At 40.4% G+C, this 26,824-nt stretch overlaps 1 protein-coding gene across 1 annotated transcript in view; it reads right to left on the bottom strand.

Moving 5' to 3' along the window:
• Positions 1 to 287: 287 nt before the first annotated feature.
• The window catches only part of PAXBP1 (PAX3 and PAX7 binding protein 1), a 38,848-nt gene continuing 12,311 nt past the window's right edge, over positions 288 to 26,824 (bottom strand). The window contains exons 6-18 of the mRNA XM_007519707.3: positions 26,224 to 26,441; positions 25,531 to 25,720; positions 21,726 to 21,849; positions 17,481 to 17,580; positions 17,282 to 17,397; positions 15,972 to 16,171; positions 12,585 to 12,729; positions 11,475 to 11,596; positions 10,046 to 10,122; positions 9,621 to 9,687; positions 7,044 to 7,190; positions 3,834 to 3,988; positions 288 to 1,474 (exon numbers count right to left, since the gene is read on the bottom strand). Of these exons, the coding sequence (XP_007519769.2) occupies positions 1,357 to 1,474; positions 3,834 to 3,988; positions 7,044 to 7,190; positions 9,621 to 9,687; positions 10,046 to 10,122; positions 11,475 to 11,596; positions 12,585 to 12,729; positions 15,972 to 16,171; positions 17,282 to 17,397; positions 17,481 to 17,580; positions 21,726 to 21,849; positions 25,531 to 25,720; positions 26,224 to 26,441 (1,779 nt within the window). The 3' untranslated portion in view covers positions 288 to 1,356. The remainder of the gene's footprint in view (positions 1,475 to 3,833; positions 3,989 to 7,043; positions 7,191 to 9,620; positions 9,688 to 10,045; positions 10,123 to 11,474; positions 11,597 to 12,584; positions 12,730 to 15,971; positions 16,172 to 17,281; positions 17,398 to 17,480; positions 17,581 to 21,725; positions 21,850 to 25,530; positions 25,721 to 26,223; positions 26,442 to 26,824) is intronic.

Raw genomic sequence — 26,824 nt, forward strand, 5'->3', positions numbered from 1 at the left:
TGGTATAGTGAGGTTCAGAACATAAGTTAAGGCACAGTGTACATGCCATTTATGTATGTTTATGTTTTATTACACTGAAGCTCAAAGTGTTCTTGTTTGAATTCTATTCAGCAGGCCACCAAACAGTAACAAAGCCCCCCACCCAGAATCAATATGTAGAGATAAGCACTATTCCTACAATACAGGGGAACTGACAAAGCAATTAGACTGCAATACTATGACTACACAAATTAGCAGAAGTCCTATATTAGAATTAGTCACCAGCAAGATACAACAAAGGCTGTTATTTAAAAATGAATTTAATGCTTGGCTAAAGCTTAATTACATATATAGTTAATTATCAAACAATAGTCCTTAATTTCCAAAAAGTTCCTCTTTTGAAAATCACAGAATCAGGAAGCATAAACTTTAAAACAAGTTTTCTGAATATTTACAGCATGGTATAAACATTATAGAAGACCATGGACAGTAAATGCCTGGGGGTGGCTGATCAGCAAGGCGGGTTCTTTATTGCATATATAACTCACATATGTGGGATTGTCAATATAATGACAGACTACTCAAATCCAAATGCATCTATTTTTAAGCTGGTCAGGGAGTAAATTCATGAATGAGACAGGTCGGCCAGTCCCAAACCATGCAGTTGGGCTGTGGGTCTATTATTTCAAAGAACAAACAGAAAACCTTTCACGTCCTTTTCAAAAACCTGTGTTGCATATATGTTCTTAGAGTTTTACATTAAACCCACAGTTGACTGTAATGATGATTCAAGGAAGGAAGTTCACCACTCACCCAATGACTAGGCCCATACATAACCCTCATTTTTAAGGCAGCACAGCTACAATGACAGCAACAGCTAACCAGAAGGTGATGAACACTTAGTCACTTGCCAGCCCTTTTGTTGCAAAGGTGTAGTAATATCCCTAAGACAATTTGCTTTTGAATATTTTCTGCTGTGAAAAGGCTTATTCTGTAGAAAAACACAAATCTCCAGTGTGAAAGTAACTCCATGGTAGTATAAATATATATATGCATAATTATACAATTTACACTGCACATGTCGTTTACAGAGAACAGGTAACTGAGAGGGTTAATCTGAATGACCAAAGAAAGTACTTCTGTGTAAACAAAGTATGACAGGCAGTCAGGAGAACATTCAAAGGCTTGCTAGAAATAATCTGAATTCTTTTCGTTCTGAAGAAATCACATTTAAGGACAGTACTGAATATTAATAATGTTCTTTGTATTAAAACAAGAATCAGTATTTTACAGTTTAGGAAATTTTACATATATACAAGATTTTTACATTGGGAATGCTATGTAATAAAGCAAACAGGTTTTTTTTGGCTCACAGACCTATTTTCCTTCGGTCAAAGACTTAAATTCTTTCACATTGTGGTCACTTGCAACAGACATGGCATGATCCAAAGCGTGAACACTTGCGAGAAGTTTGACTATTTGCTTTATGTTTTCTCTGAAAGAGAGAAAGGAAAAAAATACAGCAACGTCTCATTAGTTAGCATTAAACCTTTAAGGGAAAAACATTTTTTATTGACCAAATAATTTCTGAGGGTTTCCATCAGTTTTTCCAAGCATATATTTTAAATAGATAAACTATGTTAAAAAGTACTTAACTACAATATATTTAGGATGACTGGCCCAGAGACAAAGGACCTGTTTTTAAAAACAAGAACACCCTCAAAATTCCACCCAAATCAATTTTCACTACTATTTAGAACAGGGGAATAGGAAATCTACTTCTAAACTACTTGGGTTGTTGGAAAAGTCATGACACATTTTGGCAAAGAAAACCAGAAAACACTGTGTCACAACTTTTCTGACACACCAATACTTCAAAACCCTCCCATTCCTCAAGTCAAAAGTCCCATTTCTTTTGAAATATACGTGACCACAAATTATATAGGCATGCACTAATCACCAGTCCATCAAGATCCAGCACAGTGACTTCCACTCCTCCAAAACTCACTACTACTTAACTGACTTCCACCCAGCCAGGTCATCATCCTGCCTCCTCATTCTTCTTCTTCTTTTTTTTTTTTTGGCTCCAGGGTTATCACTGGGGCTTAGTGCCTACACTATCAAATCCACTGCTCCTGGAGGCTTTTTTTGTTCCTTTTGTTGCCCTTGTAACTATTATGGTTGTTGCTGGATAAGACAGAGGGAAATCCAGAGAGGAGGGGAAGACAAAGAAGGGGAGAGAAAGACAGACACCTGCAGATCTGTTTCACTGCCTGTGAAGCAAGTCCCCTGCCGGTGGGGAGGTGGGGGCTGGAACCGGGATCCTCACGCCAGTCCTTGCACTTCATGCTTATCCCTCCCCAATCCCAGATCTACCGCCTGCCTTATGTCAACCTTCAGCTTCAACATACTCTGTTAAAAGGCTGATAACTAAGGGCCCATGCCCAGGGCTCTAAGTTTAGTAGCACCGGGGCAGAGCCTAGGGGTTTGCATTTCTAGTGGCCTTCATAATTGCTTTTTTTCCTTCAAAAAGCTGTAAATTTTAGGGCAGGATTGTAGCTTACAAGCCTTTGCAAACTACTACACATGGCAGGCACTTATGCAGCTGCTGATGTTCTTTTCTGTAGAGAAGTAGGTTCTATTTATTGATATTTCATGCCGAATGAGAATATTAAACATGTGAAAGTTTAAGCAGTGAATGGGCTTTATCTGAGAAAAAAATAACATGATGAGAAGTGGTACCAATACATAATAGCAAAATTATCTGTCAAAGAATTCAACCACTAAAATAAGGCTCTTACTTACTCCCTTCTGTTGCCCTTGTTTTATTGTTGTAGTTATTGATATCGTTGTTGCTGGTTAGGACAGAGAGAAATGGAGAGAGGAGGGGAAGACAGAGAAGGGCAGAGAAAGATAGACACCTGCAGACCTGCTTCACTGCCTGTGAAGCGACTCCCCTGCAGGTGGGGAGCCGGGGGCTCGAACCGGGATCCTTACACTGGTCCTTGTGCTTTGTGCCACTTGCATTTAATCTGCTGTGCTACTGCCCGACTACGAATAAGGCCCTTTTTCATAGAAAGGGATAAGTCTCATTACAGGAGCATGACTAGCTGTACAGTTCAATTGAAAAGGAGATGCTGACATTAGTTCAAAAGGGTAATGGGGGTGGGGTGAGATAGCACAATGGCTGTGCAAAGGTACTCTCATGCCTCAGACTCCCAAGTTCCAGGTTCAGTCCTCCACACTACCAGAAGCCAGAGTCGAGCACTGCTCTGGTAAAAAACAAAACAAAACAAAACAAAAACAACTCTATGACATCCATAACATTCTAACAGCCTAGGAAGGTCCTTAATTCTTCAAAGACAGAAAGCAATGGTTCATTCATTACCCTTAACACAACTGCAAAAAAAAAAAAAAAGATTACTTCTGGTAGGTGGTTTAGCAATACTAAGTAAACATCCAGTTTAAAAATATCAATTGTTGGGAGTTGGGCGGTAGGTAGTGTAGTGGGTTAAACACACATGGCACAAAGCGTGAGGACCAGCGTAAGGATCCTGGTTCTAGCCCCCGGTTCCCCACCTGCAGGGGAGTCGCTTCACAGGTGGTGAAACAGGTCTGCAGGTGTCTTTCTCTCCCCGTCTTCCCCTCGTCTCTCCATTTCTTTGTCCTATCCAATGACGATGACATTAAGAACAATAGTGACTATAACAATAAAACAAGGGCAACAAAAGGGAATAAATATTTAAAAACCATATCAATTATCTCTGGGCCAGGAGAAATAGCTCCCCGATACTAAATCTATGACTACTAGTGACTCCAGATCACCAATTCAGTAAGTAATCACCAATCATTACCTTGCATTTCTTTTTTCCACATCAGAACATCCGATACTATTTCTGTAGATTGTATCTGCTAAGTGTACAAGGTACCGACAGAAGTTTTCTAACTGAGAAATAGTTCTTTCTCCTTTAAGATTCACAAACCACTGCTTGGGGAAGCAATTGATTACCTACAAAGAAAGCACAAATTAGCTAGTTAAAGCAGAAGAAACACTTAATCTAAATAATTACTACTAGAAGTCTAGTAGAAGACTATTGGACCATATAATCAATTTTACTAAAGAGATATTCTTTCACTTATTTAGGGTGGGGAAGACAGCATAGTAGTTATGCAGACTCTCATGCCTGAGGCTTCTAAATTCCAGGTTCAATCCCCCGCACCACCAGAAGCCAGAGCTGAGCAGTACTGAGGTTGCTCTCTCTCTGCATTTCTCTCAAAAATAAAATATTTTTTAAATGATTTATTTATTATTGGATAGACACAGAAGTTGAGAGGGGTGGGGGAGACCATGAGACACTTGCAGCCCTGCTTCACACTTGAAAGCTTTCTGCCTGCAGGGCCTTCGTCTGGTCCTTGCACACTATAATGTGTGCACCTAACCAGGTGCGCCACCACCTAGCCCCCAGTTACTCCTTTTTTAATTAATTTTTTAAACTACCACCAGGGCTATTGCTGGGGTTTTATGCCCGCACAACAGACCCACTGCAGCCAGCAGTTGTTTTTACACAGAAAAGGAGAGGGGCAGAAGAGAGACACGCGCAGCTCTGCTTCTTCACTTCCTCTTATATCATTTACTTACTTTTTTTCTTTTGTAAAGATTTTATATATTTATGAGAAATACAGGAGGAGAGAGAAAGAACCAGATATTACTCTGGTACATGTGCTGCTGGGGATCGAACTCGGGACTTCATGCTTGAGAGTCCAAAGCTTTATCACTGCATCACCTTCCGGACCACCATTTTACTCACTTTTTAAAGACTTATTTATTGAGAGGGTGGAAGGAGAGGTGAGAGAGAACCAGAGGATCACTCTGGCACACAGGGTCCTGGGGACTGAACCTGGGACTTTATGCTCAAGAATCCAATGCTTTATCCACTGCACCAACACCAGGGCCACTACTTTCAGCCTGACCTTAGTGGACTGGCCAGGTTCTCAAAGGAAAGCAATTTTTTCACTATTTAAGCAAACACTGGACATAAAATTTGTAACAAATTACTTTGATTTTTTCATTTTCTTTGGGTTATAAGTAAACAAATAAACAAACAAAACATCACAACTGAGGAACAATTTAAGGTAAGAGACTAAGCAGGCTGCCCAGCACGAGATGCTAAAAGGCCAGCACACAGAGTTCTCTTCAGCGCCGAGAGAGTGACAGGTGAGTCTGGAACATCTTGCTCCGGAAAGCAAAAATGTCCTGTCCTAAAACAAGAGGATATGTCACAAGGTCAAAGACTAGCTTTTTTTTTTTTTTTAAATATTTATTTATTTATTCCCTTTTGTCACCCTTGTTGTTTTATTGTAGTTATTATTGTTGTTATTGATGTCGTTGTTGCTGGATAGGATAGAGAGAAATGGAAAGAGGAGGGGAAGACCGAGATGGGGAGAGAAAGACAGACACCTGCAGACCTACTTCACTACCTGTGAAGCGACTCCCCTGCAGGTGGGGAGCCAGGGGCTCGAACCAGGATCCTTATGCTGGTCCTTGTGCTTTGCACCATGTGCGCTTAACCTGCTGCGCTACCGCCCGACTCCCCCAAAGACCAGCTTTTATTATTACGCCCACAGAAATGACATGGATGAACAGACTTACACAAACAGCAGAATTTTTTTTTTTTTTTTGGTACAGAGAAAGATGCCACAACACCGAAGTTTCCTCTTATGCAGTGGAGGTCAGGTTTGAATCTGTCATGTACATGGCAATGCAAGAATATATCCTATTAAGTTATTTTGCTGGCCCAATAGTATGAATTTTTTATGTGGAAAAATCTTATAGGGGGTTTGGAATTATCTGTTGGTGTGAGAGACAGTATAATGGTTATGCAAAGAGATTCTCTTGTGGTCGGGATAAGCAACTAGACTCTCAAGCATGAGGTCCTGAGTTCAATTCCCCGACAGCACATATACCAGAGTGATGTCTGGCTCTTTCTCATTAATAAAATAAATAAAATCTTAAAAAAAAAAAAAAAGAGAGCATGCCTCTCTTTTTCTCATGCCTCCGGCTCCGAAGTCCCAGGTTCAAACCCAGCACAGCCATAGGCTAGAGCTGAGCAGTGCTGTGGTATGTACAAACAGCTACTCTCTGCCTTGATCCGTCTTTCCAGTGTTATTTCCACCTCTGACACTCTTCCCGGGCAATACTTTCAGGCCACATACATGTTATTTGTGGGGCTCAGGCAAAAATTAGTAAAGTCTTAGAATACACCTAAAATAGTGGTCTGGGAAGTGGCCCGGTAGATGAGAGCATGGAGTCTCAAGCATGAGGTCCAGAGTTCAATCCCTGGCATTACATGTACCAGAGTGATGTGTGGTTGTTTCTCTCTCGCTCTCCTCCCATCTTTCTCATTAATAAATGAAAATCTTAAAAAAAAAAAAAAAAAAAAAGAATATACCTAAATAGACTTCCTAGCTTCTTTCATATGGAAGATCCTAAATTTTATCTGTTATATTCTTACCTTTAGGTTCCTGATTATTAAAAACACTTTGTTCTGCTTTATATCTTAATACTTTTCAGTCAACAAGTTGCATTTGCTACCATGACACCAACCTCACTTCCCTGGGCAGAAGACCTCAATAATGTGTCCTGGAACCATACCTCCCCAGAGCCCTAGCCTATTAGGGAAAGATAGAAACAGGCTGGGGGTATGGATCAGCCTGTCAATGCCCAGGTCCAACAGAGAAGCAATGACAGAAGCCAGACCCCCCACCTTCTAACTCCAAAATGACCCCGGGTCCATACTCCCAGAGGGTAAAAACTAGGGACTCTTCCTTTGGAGGGAAGGGTATATGGAACTCTGGTAGTAGAAATTGTATGGAATTGTATCCCCTCTTACCCCACAATCTTGTCGATCATTATTAAATTACTAATCAAAAATGATTTGATTAAGTGGTAACTAGTAAACTTACATCACTCCCAATTATCAAAGACTTTTTCATAAAATCTCAAATTTCTTTTCAAACACAAGAAACAATTCACTATAAAAATAGTAAGATGCTATTTCACTCACATTTTGTGCTTTTCTGATGCTGTCATCTCCATACTCAGAGTTTTGAAATGCCATGAGAATGTACCTATTTAGCAAACCATCTATTGACAGCTCCTGCAGAGTTTTATTTGAGAAAATGCCATACCACTGGAGAAAGTTCCCTAACAGCTACAAAGAAGCAAAATGATTAGGAAGGCAACATTAAACAACCAAATTAGGTTCAAAATAAGTTAGTTACATAACAAAACAATGTTGAAATATAACATACCTTAGCTTAGCAGATAGGCACTTTTACAGGGCCTAAATATTTCCCACAATATCCTAGGACTTTAATTAATTTAGTTATAAAAACGAGTCCCATGTATCTTAATTTAGGTCACCATATTGGAAGGTTAGACAGAGAATATTTTTCTATCACCACAGAGAGTAATATTGGGCCATTGCTGCCTCCTACTCAGATATCCTTTACCCAAACTCAAACCTAGGCTGGTCCTACGGTCCTCATCTCTCTTCCAGAACAATTAGCAATAGGCAGAGTGGAGTTAAAGATGGCATCTCCCTGCTTTCATGACCCACACAAATATACTTTAAAAAAAAAAAAAATATATATATATATATATATATATTGCCTCCAGGGTTATTTCTTCAACTTTATTACATTTGGACTGGGTACCTGCATCACAAATCCACTGCTCCTGGAGGCTATTTTTTCCTTTTTGTTGCTCTTGTTGTTTATCGTTGTGGTTATTATTGCCATTGTTACTGATGTCATTGTTGTTTGGATATGACAGAGAGAAATGGAGAGAGGAGGGGAAGACAGAGGGGGGAGAGAAAGACAGACACCTGCAGACCTGCTTCACCACCTGTGAAGCGACTCCCCTGCAGGTGGGGAGCCGGGGGCTCGAAATGGGACCCTTATGCCGGTCCTTGCGCTTTACGCCACGTGCGCTTGGCCTGCTGAGCTACCGCCTGACCCCCAGTTAAATATTTTTTAACAAAGGTATGAAAGCAATTCAATAAAGAATATTCTTTTCAAGCTAGGAGATAGCATAATGGCTATGCAAAAATCCTTTCATGCCAGAGGCACCAAAGGACCCAGGTTCACGCCCCAGCCGCTCCATAAGCCAGATTTAAACAATGTTCTGGAGAACAACAACAACAACAAAATCTTTTCAACAACCAGTACTGGAACAAATGATAATTTAATCCTGGTCTCACAACCCCGTATGAACATTAATTCAAAATGGATTAAACCTGTATGTTAAACATACAGCCATGAAAGTTCTAGGGTAAAAGCCTGTGGACATGTGCTAGGAAAATGATTTATTAGATATGACACCTGAAGCAAATCTGCGACAGGAAAGACACAAGCCAAACTTCACCAAGATCAAGAACTTCTGCCCTTTCTTTGCCTCCAGGGTTACCGCGGGGGCTAGGTGCCTGCACTATGAGTTCAATGCTCCTATGATCACTTTCTTTTTTTTGGATAGGACAGAGAAAAACTGAGAGGGGAGGGGAAGACAGAGATGGAGAAAGGAAGATAGATACCTGCAGACCTGCTACATTGCTTGTGAAGCGACGACCCTACAGGTGGGGAGCTGGGAGCTCGAATCGAAATCCTTGCACTTCATACGATATGCACTTGACCCACTGCCACCAGCCAACCCCCCCCCCCAAAAAAAAATATTTGTTAGAGACAGAGAGAAATTAAGAGGGGCAGGGAAGATAGAGGAGAGAGACAGAGACACCTGCAGCCCTGCTCCACTACTCATGAAGCTTTCCTCCTATAGGCGGGGGCAGGGGCTGGAACCCGGGTCTTCGCACACTGTAGTATGTATGCTTAGCCAGGTGTGCCTCTGCCTGGTCCCTATTTCTGTACTTTCAAGAAGTGTTGAGAGAACCTAGATGATCTATGGACGGGGTCAAAAAAAGATAATGCTGGAAATTATATCTCATAATGGAAATGTTTCCACAATTTAGAAGTCAAAGATGAATGAACAGTGTGACTTAAAAACAAGCACACCTGACATGACCACTTCATCAGGTGATGTTTTACTCTTATTAACTGATATCCCATGAAACCCAGGAGGCACTCTATTTTCTGAAGAGAAAAACAACAACAACAAAAAAAAAAAAAAAAAAAGGAAGAAGGAAGAGGAGGAGGAAGAAAAGAAACAATAAAACAAAACAAAACCTGTGGTTTTAGCGGACATTCTGTTGACCAGATTGCTCCTTACTTTGGAACTGAGGATTAATTCTCTCCTGTGGAGATGGTAAACTTACATTTTTAGAGTAAAACTAGTTTGTAAAGTAGAGATTTTATATATGCAAGTAATTTTAGGCCTATGGGAGTATACGGTATTAAGTGTAAAAATACTTCCCAAGATATAATAAAGTTGAACGAAACAAAAATCCAGTGGTCCAGAAGATGGTGCTGTGGATAAAGTATTGGACTTTCAAGCATGAGGTCCTGAGTTCAATCCCTGGCAGCACATGTACCAGCGTGATGTCTTGTTCTTTCTCTCCTCCTATCTTTCTCATTAATAAATAAATAAAACATTTAAAAAAAAAGCATTTCAATATCTTACAGACACATACCTTTACTGAAGACCAAAACTGTCGCTGAAAAAACAAGTAAGGTCCAGAGTTTTTATTTTCTAAGACACTGAAAAAGAAACAAAATCAATTATGTTACAGGTAAATACTGCATGGTTTCTAGTTATCCTCAAGTGAACCAAAGAATTAAGTAACTTTCAAATTTTAAACTATATTCCATATGGTAGTTTAAAAATGTAATGATGTTATTCTGAGATACTAAGGCAACACAAAAGCATACTGTGCTTTTTTTTTTTTTTCTTACTGGTACATCATTCGCACTAAGCAACTTTATTCAGTTTAGAGGCTTATGACATAGTAGATCTTATATTTCAAGTTACATGTAGCTAACTAGAATTTAAGAAGGTCTCTGGAAGACAATGGAGAATTATTGTGAACTATCTTTAATGTTCTCAGGAATTACTTACTTTTTGGGGTATAAGGGCATGAACACATCATCATCTAAAGTTCTTCTCATTCTTAGTAAAAGTGCTTTTAGGTAGACCTAGAGTCAAAGATAGACCACAGGTTTTAAGAAGGGTTCAATAAAAGTTAAAATCAGGGAGTCGGGCTGTAGCGCAGTGGGTTAAGCGCAGGTGGCGCAAAGCACAAGGACCATAAGGATCCCGGTTCGAACTCCGGCTCCCCACCTGCAGGGGAGTCGCTTCACAGGCGGTGAAGCAGGTCTGCAGGTGTCTATCTTTCTCTCCTCCTCTCTGTCTTCCCCTCCTCTCTCCATTTCTCTCTGTCCTATCCAACAACGACAACAACAATAATAACTACAACAATAAAACAACAAGGGCAACAAAAGGGAATAAATAAAATAAATATTAAAAAAAAAACTTAAAAAAAAAACTTTAAAAAAAAAAGTTAAAATCAATCAATCCTTCTTTTGTCTTCGCCAGAGCACTGCTCAGTTCTGGTTTATGGAGTTCTGGGGAGTGAGCCTAGGACCTAGTTTCAAGCATACTCTTTGCACAGCCATGATGCTATCTCCTTAGATGTGAAAATTTTCTATTTTAATGATTTATTCTGAGACAGAAATAGGGTGAGAGAGAGAGAGGGGAAGAGAAAGGAACCAGAGCACCACTTCTGTACATGCAGTGCTGGGTATCAAATGAGACGCCTCAGGCATGCAAGTCCAAAGTTCTACCAGTTAAACTGTCACAATGCTCTGCCGCAAATATTAAGCCCCAAAGTAGATAACAGCAGCCTGGAAGGTAAGGGAGCAAATTAAGCATCGGACCTGTAGACACGAGGCCCCAAGTTTCACCCCCAGAACCACTTATGCCACTTCTCTCTCCCTCTCACACAAATAAATCGATCAAGAGAGGAAGAGAAAGTCAAATTTCAAGTCATATCATTAACTTAAGTATTCAATTTTCAGTCAACTGTTTTCTCAAATATTAACTTGCCTTATTGAAGAAAATGGTCTTGGGAGAAGATTACATAATGGTTATACAAAGAGATTCTCATCCCTGAAGTTTCAAGTCAATCCCCCTCAGCACCATAAGTCAGAGCTGAACATGAATATAGTTGATAGAAAGAAAGGAAGAAAATGGTCTTAAATATTTACCTCTCTTATTAATTTTCCCCTCAAAATTTACTAAGTTAATAATTAAGTCACATAGAAATCTTTCAACTTAGTCTATTAGAAAAATATATAGAACCAGTCACATGGTCTCTATTCTTTCTGAAATTCAGGACAGGGACAAAATACTTAAGAACCCTTATTTCATGTCAAGTGGCAGAATGAGATATTCTCATTTAGCTTAGAAAATAAACCATTCATTCTATCAACTATATTCATTACAAAAAAGGGGAGGGGCACTTTAACGGGTAAAAAAATGAAATTACCTGTGTATTTTTGTTTTCTGCGTTTACTACTGAAGGATACCCGTTTATTAATTTCAGTGTAATTCCAACCATTCTTGATGTCTGTGTTGAAGAAAATGGGTCCCACATATTTTCAGCTAATACTATTAAGAAAAAAAGCAGGATGCGTTAAGATAAATTACAGCTGATTTTAATTTGATTCAATGAATGTAGTCTTTAGCCTACAAGCGTCAATTCTGATGCAAGAGTAGTGAACGTTTTATTTGCCAAGAGAGACTGAGTATTCATAACATTACCAGCAGGCCATAAAAAAATTATCAACAGGGTGTTGGGTGGTAGCACAGCGGGTTAAGCGCATGTGGCACAAAGTGCAAGGACTGGTGGAAGGATCCTGGTTCAAGCCCCCAGCTCCCCACCAGCAGGGTAGTCACTTCACAAGCGGTGAAGCAGGTCTGCAGGTGTGTCTCCCCCCCCGCCCCGTCTTCCCTTCCTCTCTCCATTTCTCTCTGTCCTATCTGACAACAAGGACATCAATAACAACAATAATAACTACAACAATAAAAAATAACAAGGGCAACATAAAGGGGAAAATAAATATAAAAAATAGTTCTGAAAAAATTTGAAGTCAGTGATCACTAAAATCATGTTAGAAATTAAAGGAAGTAATGAAATTGCTTGGAAAATGCTTATCCTCTGTATAATGGGTGCTTTAAAAAATTTTATTTATAGACAACCTTTTGAAAAGATTCTGAAATTCACCTACGGATTAATCCTCCCCCAGGTGGTCTTCAAGGTCTAAGCTAAGAACCTCTATTCATTATCTCTGTGGCATGTGGCAACTTCCTCTTTTGTCAGGTAGTTTCTTTTCTTTCCTTTCCTTTTTTTTTTTTTTTTTTTTAAGTATCTCATTTATTTATTAATGAGAAATATAGGAGTAGAGAGAACCAGACATCACTGTGGGACATGTGCTGCCAGGGATTGAACTCGGAACCTCATGCTTGAGAGTCCAGTGTTCATCAACTGTGTCACCGCCCGGACTACATATCAGGTGGCTTCTATGGGGAAGTGTGAGCTGATTAAAACCAGATCTGAGGAACAGGATGTGTTTGAATGTTCAATTAAAATCTCTACCTGTTAGTTTAGGAAGAATCACCTTTTCCACAATGGTAGGCAACAGTGCAATGTCCACATCATCTTTCTCTTGCTCTCGTTCGTCACAGCCATAAAACAGCAAGGATTCAAACCACAGCATGGTCTCAAAGTCACGGCATTTTGCCTGGAAAGGATTAAAAGGGATAGCCGAAACCATCAGGGGAGGTTACCGTGACTGCCTCTAGCCACAAATGATGAAAGGAACGAAACCGAGGCTGCAAGCAGCTAAACAGACAAAACACATACGGCTTGTTTCAGTGGTCCTACACGTCAACAGTGGGGTCTCAAGCACAAGCTCAGCGCCTGGCAGCACATGTACCAGAATGAAGCTCTGATTTCTTTTTCTTTTTTAAATTTTTTTAAAAAGATTTTATTTATTAATGAGAAAGAAAGGAAGAGAAAGAGCCAGGCATCACTCTGGTACATGTACTGCCAGGGATTGAACTCAGGACCTCATGCCCAAGAGTCCAGCGCTTTACCCACTGTGCCATCTCCTGGACCACTGATTTCTTTCTTTTTTTTTTTTTTTTTAATTATCTCTATTTATTGGATAGAGACTGCTAGAAACTGAGGAGAGGGGGTGGCAGAAAGGGAGAGAGACAGAGACACCTGCAACTTGAACCCGGGTCCTTGGGCATTGTAATGTGTGCTTAACCAAGGGTGCCACCACCCAATCCCCTGGTGCTCTTTTCTTTATCTCATTTATAAATAAAAATCTAAAAATAGGTGTTTGGGCAGTAGCGCAGCAGGTTAAGTGCACAGACCAGCATAAGGATCCTGGTTCAACTCCCCCGGCTCCCCACCTACAGGGGAGTCGCTTCACAGATGGTGAAGCAGGTCTGTAGGTGTCTTTTTCTCGCCCCCGTCTCTATTTCTCTGTCCTATCCAACAACAACGACATCATCATCAACAACAACAATAAAAAAACAAGGGCGACAAAAGGAAAAATAATTTTAAAAATCTAAAAATAAAAAGACCATTTGTTTTTAGACACTGAGCAAAGCAGCACTATAACCCTGAAAAGAGAAGAGCCCTAGGAGCTGGGTTTCTGGTTAGGGCCACAGAGTAGCCTGGGGGATCCCAGACCATCTTACTAGGTTGAAACAGACAGACATGGGGAGTTTGGGGAGGTGAAGATGGCTGAAAGCTCTGGGGGAACGTGGGGGAGTCTCAGAAAAAAAAAAAATCAAATCCAGAGTATCCTTCTCCCCAGCCTCTGCCGTAGCAGTCTGCTAAGACACACGCACACCACTGACAGCACGGCAAGCTGGCCAAGAGCGGCTGGGCCCTGCAGCTCACACTCAGCTGTGCACTGGACTTTAGCCTCAGGGTTAGTTTCTTTAAAAAATTTTTTTAAAGTTTCTTTTTTTTTAAATTTTTTAAAAAATATTTTATTTATTCCCTTTTGTTGCCCTTGTTTTATTGTTGTAGTTATTATTGTTGTTGTCGTTGTTGGACAGGACAGAGAGAAATGGAGAGGGGGGGGAAGACAGAGAGGAGGAGAGAAAGATAGACACCTGCAGACCTGCTTCACCGCCTGTGAAGCGACTCCCCTGCAGGTGGGGAGCCAGGGTTCGAACTGGGATCCTTATGCCGGTCCTTGTGCTTTGTGCCACCTGCGCTTAACCCACTGCGCTACAGCCCGACTCCCAGTTTCTTTTAAATTTATCTTCATTCTTCTTTATTTGACCAGAGCACTGATCACTTCTGGCTTACAGTGGGTACTGGGGACTGAACCAGGGTCCTTTGGTGCCTCAGGCAAGAACGTCTCTTGGCATGACCACCATGCCATCTCCTCAGCCTGGTCTTATTTTCTTTATATTCTGCAGTTACTCCAGCCAATTTCCTCAAATACTCACAGTTCCACTCATCTGTCAGTAACTTCAAAACTGTTGTCTTTAATAAGACTTGTATTCAAATGTAGTTGACACCAAAGTCTCCTTCCCTATTCTCTCTACCTCCTGAACTATCAATCTGTCTCACCTTGTCACTTCATCAGCGCTGATACTCTTTAGTGCAGATACTCGTTTCCTTCCTGCCTCACTGAGCTTTCTGGCCATAAAATTTCCTGAGGACTAAAGGACCGAGGTTTCCTTTCTCCCTCCCTTCCATCCAACACTGCTCAGTTCTGGCTGATGGTGGCTTGGGGGATTGAACCTGGGACATGACTCTCTGCATAACCATTATGCTATCTCCCCTGCCCAGGACCGAGTTCTTAATATTTCATATATGTGGGACTATGTGAAAGTTTAGAAGAGCTTTGTTGATCTCACAGCAGCCTATGACACGGTCTGGCACCGTGGTCTCCTAGTCAAGATCTCAAGATGCCTGCCTCCATGGGTGGCCAACACTATATCATTTCTTCTCCAAAACAGAAGATTCCGGGTGCATCTGGGCGACAAGTCTAGCAGATGGAGACTTGTCTCAAGTGGCCTCCCCCAGGGCTCTTATTTACATCAATGACCTCCCAGAAACTTCTTCAAGGAAGTTCATCTACGCTGATGACATCTGCTGTGCAACTCAGGCATCCAAGTTCGACATCCTCGAGGAAACACTCACGAAAGACATGTCTCTGATATCTGATTACTGTAAAAAATGGCGACTAATCCCTAGCACTGCAAAAACGGTATCATCTGTTTTCCATCTACACCATGCCTCGGCCTTGTGTGAGCTTAATGTGCGGCTTGGCGATACGAGAATCCAGCATGAAGCCCAACCAGTCTATCTTGGCGTTACTCTCGATCGCACTCTGTCATTTCACGAACATCTCATAAAAACTGCAGCAAAGGTGGGCGCGAGGAATAACATCATTGCAAGACTGGCCAGCTCCTCATGGGGCGCGAGCGCTTCCACACTATGATCATCATCTCTGGCATTATGCTATTCCACTGCAGAATACTGTTGTTGGATAGGACAGAGAGAAATGGAGAGAGGAGGGGAATACAGAGAAGGGGAGAGAAAGACAGACACCTGGAGACCTGCTTCACTACTCGTGAAATTATATCCCCCCCCCCCCCCGGGCAGGATGGGAGCCTGGGGCTTGAGCCAGGATCCTTCTGCCAGTCCTTGCACTTTGTGCCATGTGCGCTTAACGTGCTTACTCATTTTATTTGCCACCAGGGTCATCATGGGGCTCGAGGCCTGCACAGCTTCGTAATATTCAGCACCCCCACCATTTCTTTTTGGCAGAGGATGAGACAGGAAGCCAGCTTCAGCACTGCTCCACTGCTTGCGAAGCTTCCCCTAGCAGGTGGGCACTGGGGTCCGAACACCAGGTAACTAACTCTGTTCTACCTCACTAGCTTCCATCCACTCTCCTAGGGGCTGGTATAACAGTGCTTTCTCGCAGTGATGGTTGCCACCCACCTCAAGAGGAGACCAAGTGAGCAGCTGCAGTCTTATGAGGGGGTTGAACAGCTTCGGCAAACAAAGGCCGATGTAAGCATCCTTGTAAGACATGTAGTATTTGGAACGCCATGCTTCAAACTGGGACTTAATACAGTCGATGGAGTAGAAACTCTCAAGCACATCTTCAAAAATCTTGCTGGACTCTTTGGAAATTCGATCTGAGGACAACAGTGACAGAAACACCAAGAGAAGCACAGTTTAGTACTAAGAATTAGAAAAGAGAGTATTTTCAGTGTTTTCGTTGTAGTTTGAATATTAGTAAGGTGAACTGATTAACAAAATAATTAACTGCAAATAAAAAAAAGTGTCAAGTACCCTTATGCAAACCAAGATGCAAGCAGTTCTCATTTTGCACAGCTGTAATCTCCACTATTTTCTACCACCAATTTCAATGCCATCTGTCCCTCAAAAACTTGGTTCCAATTCCTGTTAGCATGGCAGAATGTCTGCAAGTTACTTTCAGAGAGGCCAGCAAAGCGCATACTGTGCTCTTGGCCGAACTGACTTAGGACTTGCTGGGTGCCTTCCTTCCCACGCTAAACCAGCTACATCAGGGCTGCTCACCTAGGCCTGGCCACTGTTTTGTGTATTACATCTGAATGACTTTGTCTCAAAAGCAAAGTCTCCTGACCCTCATTGAGCCAACCCTCCCAGATATGAAAATAGCCTTCCTTTTCCCCATAAGGGTAAGAATCTGTATTACTGTATCTTCAAGATACCTTGTAGCTAGGCGATGACTCACACGGCAGAGTGTACGCATAAGGACCTGGGCTTACGCCCTAAGCCCCCACTTGTTCTGCATAAATTTCTTCATGAAGTGTGAACATTACTTTTGAGAACACCACGACACTGGCTACAAGTTTGTATAATTAAGAAAAACTGGGAGTCGGGCTGTAGCGCAGCGGGTTAAGCGCAGGTGGCGCAAAGCACAAGGAACGGCATAAGGATCCCGGTTTGAACCCCAGCTCCCCACCTGCAGGGGAGTCGCTTCACAGGCGGTGAAGCAGGTCTGCAGGTGTCTGTCTTTCTCTCCCCTTCTGTCTTCCTCTCCTCTCTCCATTTCTCTCTGTCCTATCCAACAACAACGACATCAATAATAACTACAGCAATAAAACAACAAGGGCAACAAAAGGGAATAAATAAATAAAAAAGAAAAACTATCTGGTCCTAACTCAAAGGACACAAAACTTCACAGGATTTCTTGGTAAAATCACACCCACAGAGAAACCAAACAGACAGTAAATCTAATTCGCAAGGAAATGGCTAACCTTTTTCCAGGTTGAAGTTTGTAATGTCTGTGGAGGTTTCTTCATCATCACTGGAAAGGCCTTCAAGGTGATCTGCCATCTTACCGATTTGCTCTCTGGCCTGTCGACGACGAGTCCTAGCCAACAGAAACATCAAGTTCCCAAACCTGCAAGAGCCTGCTTTCTTCGTAAACAAGTCAGCAAACACTTCCAGCCTTACCTCCGGGCCTCCCGTTCTGCAATCCGACGTTTTGCATGCTCTTGATAGAGTGCCCTATCTCGTCCAAAAGAATCAAGATTTGGTGCCATCAGAGCTTTATCTGTAAGACAACAGTGGCCAAACTTAGACTCATCCTTCGACAGTCTTGAGGAAAGAGTTTGCACAGAATAAGCCATAATGACAGACTGCTCTCCAGTCTCAAGGGTTCGGCAGTAACTGCTAAACTAGGTATTTTCTAATTTAAAGCCAATCTCAGAATTATTCTGTGTTTCCATGAAAAGAAATAGAGAAATTAATGGAGAGTTCAACATCTCTACACAACGGCAACTGGCCTTACTATTTTATGTCTAAGTAACAGAACTAGTTTATGTTATTATGACCAAGAAAGAAAAAAAATCTCAATGACCTAGTTAGCGAGAAACACACTGGATTACTTTTTAAAGGAGAATTTAAACACATGCTGCTGACTACTATAAAAATGTCAGCAAACTAACAGGCAGGAAAGAAGAAAGAGTTTTGTTGCAGGGCTCTAACTACTCATTCTCTATTGCTGTATTTAGAATAAGGAGAGAACTAACACTCATCTGAACTGAGGCAACGTATTCTTCCTTAAATCACTTATCTCCCAGAGAGCATAGGGACTGTGGGAATTTCAGATCTTCCCCACCCCTTTACTTTCAATCTCTTAACTCCCACGGGAGACTTCTAGCTTTATATTCTAACCTTGCTTTTTTAAATTTATATTAAAGTTACCATGCTCTTCAGTTTTTAAGAAATGGTTCTTATTTTAGAATACTCCTTCTCTGCAGTATCCTCCACTTGTGCTGAGACTACCAATTAAATTCTCAACCTTCTGCCACCTGGTGTCTTTGTCCCGATCAAATTCTACTGCTCATGCTGATGGCCGCCCCACGATTAACTAACTACCTGCTTGTGAGGAAGAGTAAGAAAGAAAGAAAGCTCTGTGGACAGGCTAAGAGTTGTCTAAAAGAGGCACCACCCTCAGACCCCAGAGTAGAAAGTCAACTCTAAAGTCAAGGTTAGTGGCGCTAGCTTTTCTCTGCCATGATCTTGTTCTCCAGAGGACTCTGCAGTCACTTGCCTAAGGTAAGGGATGGACGGGGGGAAGCATCTGCCTGCAATAGTCCCTCAGCTAAGGATTCCACACTGTGAAGATATCTGCTAACATACATGATAGAAAATTACTCAAGGGAGGGGAATTACATGCAGAATGAGAAATAAGAATTTTCCATATTTCCTCCCAGATATCAGAGGTGTGATAAAATCACTAGAAAAACCCAGATAAACGTGTCCTACTTCTGCATACACTGTCCCTAGTGTAGTTAAAAAGATTTTTTTTTTAAATCGAGTCTTTAAAATTCTTATTTCTAAATATCTCAGATATAAGAAAAGGGGTGTGTTTTAAAGTTCACTAGTAATAAACAAGAAAGATGAGCTCACAAAACATAGATGTTTTATCTAAAAAGTTTCAAACTACAGAAATGATCCTGTCTCTTGTAAGAGGTAGTAGCCCTCTTAAAATAAAGAATATTCATTACTAAATAAATATTTAAGATGTTGTTCTATTTGTAGGTTTTATAAGATACATACTGAATAATAGATGACTCAAGTAATAACCTCCTTTATTAAGAACGAATTACTCTAAACAGTAACTGTAATGAACTGTAATAATTATTTACACATCTAAACAGATGATCCCCAGGAAAGGTTAGTACTTCTGTGCCTCATAATTTTTCTGAAATCTTGGCAATCAGTGAACAGTCCCTCAGTATTCTTAAATTCTCATAACTTTCTAATTTTATTTGCAACTTTTAATCTAGTCAGCATATATCATTCAACCCTTGCTTTGAATTCCACGTGAGTTAATAGCTAGAAACAGTAAAGAACAGATTATAGGCAAGAAAGCGTATCTGACAAAATGCATAGTTCACAGGAAACATTTAAAAAGGAAATCATTTCTCTTCCTAGGTATAACGGTTACCTGTAATCTGCCCCAGAAACCTCGTTCTGCCTGGATCAAAGTGGTCTGGGAGGGATGCACTAATCATTTTTGTGCTGAATACAGCAAAAAAAAAAAAAAAAAAAAAAAATCAATTTAAACTTGCATGGAAAAAAATAGAAGGTCGAAGTCATTCATATCTCATCGTCGAGTCTGACTCAGTGCGAGGGTCAGATCATGACTTCTTTATGAGGTTCCAAACCCATGTGGCAAACATGGGGGTGACTTCTCAGGGACCAGTATCTAACTTAGAGGACACCCTATAGGACAAAGCATTGTTTCAGGAACAGTAACTCTAAGGCTGTTTGCATTTCAATCATCCAGGGTTGATGTTTAACATGCAGATTACTCGATACCATTCAAGACCTGGCAACAATTTTTTGGGGCCAGCACCAGGAAATTTGCATTTCAAATTAGTAGTATGTGCAATTCTGATGCACAATTTCATGTGAGAACTTTGGATACAGGGAACAAAGAGAAGACAAAAGATTGAAGAAACCTATGCAAGGGAATTTTTCATTATAGTATATAAAGTATATACTATAATGAAAAGTATACAAAGGGTAGTGGGAAAATGGAATTAAGTTTAAAAGTCCAGCTAAACTGGGAGTCAGGCGGTGGCGCAATGGGTTATGCGCAGGTGGCGCAAAGTGCAAGGACCAGCGTAAGGATCCTGGTCCGAGCCCCAAGTTCCCCACCTGTAGGGGAGTTGCTTCACAGGTGGTGAAGCAGGTCTGCAGGTGTCTCCCTTTCTCCCCCCATCTCTGTCTTCCTCTTCTCTCTCCATTTCTCTCTGTCCTATCCAACAACGACTACAACATTAAGACAACAAGGGCAACAAAAGGGAATAAAAAAAAAAAGTTCCGTGAAACTATTTATAATTAGGATTCCCTATTAATTTTGTTCTGTCTTAAGACATATAACAAAAGGGGGAAATTCAACTTCTCAATTTTTACACTGAAATTTCAAGAATTATATATGAATTGACTTTCAAAATATCCCACTATCTAAACTAGAATACACACCAAAAATATTTAAACATTTTTTTTTGGGGGGGGGTTTGTTATTCACCCATGGGGTGAAGCTCAAAAAATTCACTAAATCCTGGAGGTCTATCATTTATATAACATATATATAACACTGCCGCTTCTACCTCCCTCCCTGCAGTATTTCCTAACTCCTAAATTTAAAACAATTCACTATGGGGCCAGGTGGTGGCGCACCAGGGATCTGGGTTCAAGCCCCTGGTCCCCACCTGTAGAGCAAGAGCTTCACTAGTGAAGCAGGACTGCAGGTGTCTCTGTCTCTCTTTCCCTCTTTATCTCCCCCTTCCTTCTCAAGTTCCATGTCTCTATCTATTCGATAATACATAAATAAATAATAAAATAAATTAAAAAAGAAAAATCCATTGTGATGGGGGCCAGGTGGTGGTACATCAGGTTATGCGCTCGCTCACGCTACAGCGCCAGGACCTGGGTCCAAGTTCCTGGTCACCCACCACCTGCAGGGGGGGAAGCATCATGAGCGGTGAAGCAGGGCAGCAGATATCTTTGTCTCTCCCTCTCTGCTTCCCTCTAAATTTCTCTCTGTCCCATCAAATAAAGTTTAAAAATAATAAAAAGTAAACATCCTTAAAAGATTCATTGTGATCACAGTGGCAATTATTTGTACTAGCACTAGGAATAAGATGAAAAGGGGCAATTAAGGCCAAATACATGTGGTTTTGAGAGAGAATGCTAGTACTGCTATGTCTACACTCTAAATGAAAAAGTATCCTCACAAAAGAGCAACACAAGGGCTGGGGGGGGGGTGCACCCGGTAGAGTGCACACGTTGCCATGCAGAAGGACCTGGGTTCAAGTCCCTGGGCCTCATCTGCAGGGAGAAAACTTCACAAGCACAGTGCTGCAGATGTCTCTCTTTCTATCTCCCTATTATCTCTCAATTTCTCTCTGTCCTGACAAATTCAAATAAATAATTAAAAAACACTCAACAACAAAAACCTGACAGTATTAGTGGATGTGTCTGAGCTTAGCAAAGCTTTAAAAAAAAAAAAAACATTTCAAGTACATGCTGTTATACTTTTTAGATCTACTTGACACAAAAGCAAGAAAATCTGTTTCCTAATTTAAAAAGAAGTCTTTTGAGCACTCTAATGTTCAATTAGGCTGCACTAAGTAAACAAGGTTGTTTAATGAATAATAAAAACCTTCAAGATGGACTGACTTGAATGGCTTGAAAACTCCGAAGATTCATCTTTAATATCATCTTGTCGTCTTTGGACAAGGCGGGAAGCTCGCTGTTTGTACAGCTGATGTATTGCTGATTCAAGTTCATTAATCAGTGGCACCTGTAAAAATACAACACACTCCGTAACACCAAACTCCTCGGCTGCTCGCTTATTTGAGGGTTCCATACTATTTCCGGATTTCTGAAAAAGCACCCTCCTTAGGGACAGAATAACCCTGACCCAGTGGGACAAAAAGCAGTGAATCAATTCTGCGTATCAGAAAACATCACTTCTGTTTTTAACCCAATACATCTTTAATATCCGGTGCCTAGTTTTCGAAGCAAAAATCTGGTTAGAAAACTTAATACTCCAATGTTAGCAAAGAAACACCAAAAGTTTTAGTGCTCTTCCTTTGGAATGAAATACTTGGATGTCTTTTAGAATAGTTTTCTAGCGGTATGATCTGTCTTAATGTTTTTATTCATTTATTTATAACAGAACCTGTTTGCGACCCGGTTTTGAACACCTGAATTCGCTGGCCACTCAGCAGCAGCACTACCCTGCGGTAACGTAGGCTAGGCTACCCTGGTATGCAGCTTTTTCAAACTTTCAGCGTGAATTGCGTGTACGAACGCTAATAATGAAAATGCGATGTCCGACTATCACTAACCTGTCTACAACCAGTATCATAAACTTAAGTCCTCTTATCAAGTAAGATTTTCCGTGTTTGTATTTTAAGAATGAAACTCTTCACATGAATTTTCAGTGTGTGTATACACTATGGATTTTTTTTTTTTGGGGGGGGGCAATAGCCACAGGTCAGCATTTATCTCATTCATATAGAGTACAAAAACTTATAGAACACGACACCTAACTTAATAAGAAAAAAGAAAAAAAAAAACTTTTCTCTTTAAAAATATCTTAAATCTATAACCAAATGCTATGAAATTTTCAACCACTACACATACCTGAGGAAACCAGAAATTCTAGTTTCCTGGTGGTTAGTGCAAATGGAAAACACATTCGTTTATACAGTTTGGGAACACTGGCACCAAGTGTTATAGCAGCTTCCTGAATTGAATAGACTGCAAATGCAAAATGAAAAAAGGCAGGTGGAATACAAAGATGTCTCTAATAAAAGCAGTTTTAGGTACTTGCACGATCCACTGCAAAAGCAGCAAATGCTTACTGAAAGGTCAAACTGGTGAGTTGCTTCAGAAGATGCCACACTGGGCAACAATGTCCCCAAATCTGCATAATTATCTTTGGCAGCTGATCCCAGAGACTCTCTCATTAAAATTACTTTACGCTGGGCCAGGCAGAGGCTCACTTTGTTGAGCACACGTTACCAAGTACAAAAGGCCTGGTTCAAGTGAAGTTCCTACTCTCCACCTGCAAGGGGGATGCTTCATGAGTGGTAAAGCAGGTCTGCAGGTATCTTATCTTTTTCCTTCTCTACCACTCCCTTCAATCTCTCTGCCCTATCAAATAATAACCAACAAAAACCCCACTTTAATCCCATTTTTAAATCAAGTATGATCATATCATTGTGATGCAGCTGTCCCCCTCGATTTTTCCAAGCCAAGTTGGACTCCCTGGGTACGTGATTTTAGTCCTGGAGACTGCTAGCATTCTTCTGCTAAGAGTTATACTCCTGAGTTTCTACCATACAAGAAGGCAATGATTAAATTTATAGTTTAAATTCTGATAATGTAACCCTTCTACTTAGGCAACTGAAATCGTTTTTAACAAAGTCCAGAGAAAGTTCTACTGAGAATAAAAACATGGTTTTAGTTGTTCTCATCCACGCTTCTTAATAGCTGTGACTTATCCTAGGTGTATGTGTGTGTTATGACAACTTCTTTACCTTCTCCAAATTCGTAACTATTATTCACTAATATTGTTTCAGGACAAAACTTAAGGCACAGAACACAAAGATGATGACTTTAGGGAAATAAAACAATGGAAAGTTAAAATGATCTGCAAATAAATTTTGAAATTTAAATTAAACATCACTTAAGTTTTTATAATAGAAAAAAAAGGAGTATTTACATTTTATGACCTTAGCCTGAAGCAATATTTTTATGGTATAACTGAAATGAATATTTAAATCTATCCAACTGTTTCTCAACATATGTTAACAATTTATGACATTAACTCAGCAGCACTCTCAACAAAACTGGATACATGTGAAAATGTCAAAATGAAACACTCATTTCTAAGAGAGTAGACAGGTCTGCTACTAAAACATCTAAGTGACTCTATGAAATTTTATTAGTATAATCTGAAGCAAACTAATCCAGGAGACAGGAAGTATACTACTAACTGCTTTTAAAACTGCAAGCAGGGGCCAGGCGGTGGTGCACCTGGTTAAGTGCACACATTACAATGTGCAAAGATCTAGGTTCAAGCCCCTGGTCCCCACCTGCAGGGGGAAAGCTTCATGAGTGGTGAAGCAGGTCTGCAGGTGTCTCTCTCCCGCACTATTTCCCCCTCCCCTCACAATTTCTGTCTCTATTCAAAATAAAGATTAAAAAAAAAAAACTGCAAGCAACTGAAAACTAACAAACTACATGTATAAAACTGTATGAACTCCATATCATTGGCATTATCCACCTGACCTCAGTACTGACAATACTGTGTGAGTGTTCAGTTTGAAGTTAGCCGTGTCCAAGTTTCCTGGAGCAAATTTCAAAACAAAAAACTTTCAAGAAAAAGCTCTACACGGACAAGCCTCACTTATAAAGTTTGGTCTAAGACAAAGATTTTGTGGCCAGCGAGGTAGCACAGTGTACTAAAGTACACTGTGTTGGGGTTCTTAAGTACGAGGTTCTGAGTTTGAGTCCTGACACTGCATGTACCAGACTGATGCTCTAGCTCTTGCTCCCACCCTCCCTCTCAAATAAATTAATAAATAAGGCCTAGCAGTGTTCTTTGCACTAGTCTTTGGCTTTAGGGTATTAATAGGGACAGTAAAAAGCTAAAATACACTCATTTCACCATACTATATGCTTATATGCTTGCAAACTGTCAGTCCACACAGCCATCAACAAGAGATAAGGTGCCTTCTAATTCTGTATCACTTTAGATAGTATAGTCCAAGCACCAAACTTTTAATTAAAAAAAAAAATAGGGAACTCCACAACTGTCTATAAAAGTAACGCATCTTAAATATAAAAATATCCAGGTCATTCAGAGGAAAGGGAATTCTGTACTCAGCTTTAAATGTAAACATGTATAATGGGAAGCAAAAATTTGTGCCTACCATTATTTAAAAAAAAGAAAGGAAAAAAAAACCTTAGAATAAATGAAATCTTAAAAGAAACTGTGTCCAATGGTTTCTAAAATGAATGAAGTCTAAGCTTTAGATGGACACTCAGCAGTGGTGGCAACCAACTTTACTTAAAGTTAAAATTTAAGTGGGAAAAGTTTAAAAACAATTTTAGACTTGAATTACAAAAAGGGGGGGAAGCTGTTAAGATGACTCCTTCAGAGTCTATTAATTCAGGGCAGACCAATAAGCCTATAATATTATGGCATCAATTGCCCAAGTTTGATTTAAATGTATTTTGAGTTCAATTTTTGTTTTTTTGCTTTCACTGAAGGCACTCTATTGCCCCCTCCCAGCACCCCTCGCGCCCATATAATGCCACTTATGGAGAAAAGTAAGTAGGACTTTCCATCACTTCTAAAGGTGAACTCAGTGGGTATTTTCTGACATACAGAAATGATCTACATAAGGCCTTCAAGACCTCCCTATTTTTGCCTTATTCAAAGAGATTAATATTTTTGCATTCTTACCTTTTCACTGAAACACTCAAGCAAGTCTTGGACATACCCTCGCATTTCTTGCAAAAATTTATACCGTTCACCAATACCCCCAGAAGACCCTTCTAATCTCTCAATAGCCCTGGTAGAGTCCACTCGGCTTTGCAGATGGTTCTCGTACTGCTGTCGATTGCTTTTGTGTAATTCTTTCATGGAGTCCAACCTTAGGAACACAAAAGGATACATACAATACATTTACATCCAAAAGTCTATCTGTCAGGACGCTTGCAATATTATAATAATGCATTTAGTTCCACTATTAGATATAAAAATACTTAAAATAGCATCTTTTCATCTGTACTGCTTAAAAAAAAAAAGGCAGTTTACAGGTTTGATATAAAGTTATCTGGCGGGCTATTCAAAATCTCACTGCTTTGCTACCCCCCATATCTTGACTACACTGTTCCAGAGTCCAAGAGGTGCAAATTCAAACTGTCTTCCACAAGATCTCGAAGTAGCTTAAAAAAAAAAAATTTTTTTTTCGAGGCTTCCACAGAAGTAATCCATGAAGGTAGCAGAGCACAGTATGATGTCATCTCCTGCTCAGCTTTGGAAGATGGGCCCGTGAATCTTCATTGTCGACATTCTGCATCTGCTACCCCAGACTACATGTTGCCTGAGGGATCAGAAAGCTAGACAGGTCTTTAAGAAGCTGATCTGCCCTACCTGTCTTTAAGCTGTTTCTTTACCAAATCAATAGTAACGGGAGTCATCTCATTACTGGGAGTTTTGAAAGGGACTGTATTATCTGTTTTTTGAGACTTGGCATCAGATGATCCAAAGGCCGTGTAGCTATAAGGAACGCCATAGGAGGAGCCGTAAGGCATCGCCTGGTAGGTGTTCTGGTAGTACAGATTCACTTCACTGGGCTGACTTGCTTGAACCTAGAAAAATACACGGGACATATACATAGGAATGTGAGTGGCTAGATTTTTGCAAAGAGTATTATATCTTTAGTTTAAGGAAAAAACCACTTTCCCAACAGCATATGAGTAAAATAACTGCAGAGTTCTTCCAAATCAAAGCTGATAAAGATGGGAGCTCTCTTTTGCTGAATGTACTCCTAGGGATTAAAAAAAAACACAAACAGAAACTAGAGTGTGTTAAGTTTAGCACTGGAAAGGACAATAAAAATGATTCAAGGTCACCATTTTATGAAACAGCTATCACTTCCTCTGGCCACAGAATGTATGGATGAGAAGAGATTATATCACCCAGGGCTCCAGACACTGGGGCCGGGACTTCCCCATTCAATCTGCTCAACTAA

Source organism: Erinaceus europaeus, chromosome 9 (assembly GCF_950295315.1).
Source record: "Erinaceus europaeus chromosome 9, mEriEur2.1, whole genome shotgun sequence".
NCBI classification, from domain to species: domain Eukaryota; kingdom Metazoa; phylum Chordata; class Mammalia; order Eulipotyphla; family Erinaceidae; genus Erinaceus; species Erinaceus europaeus.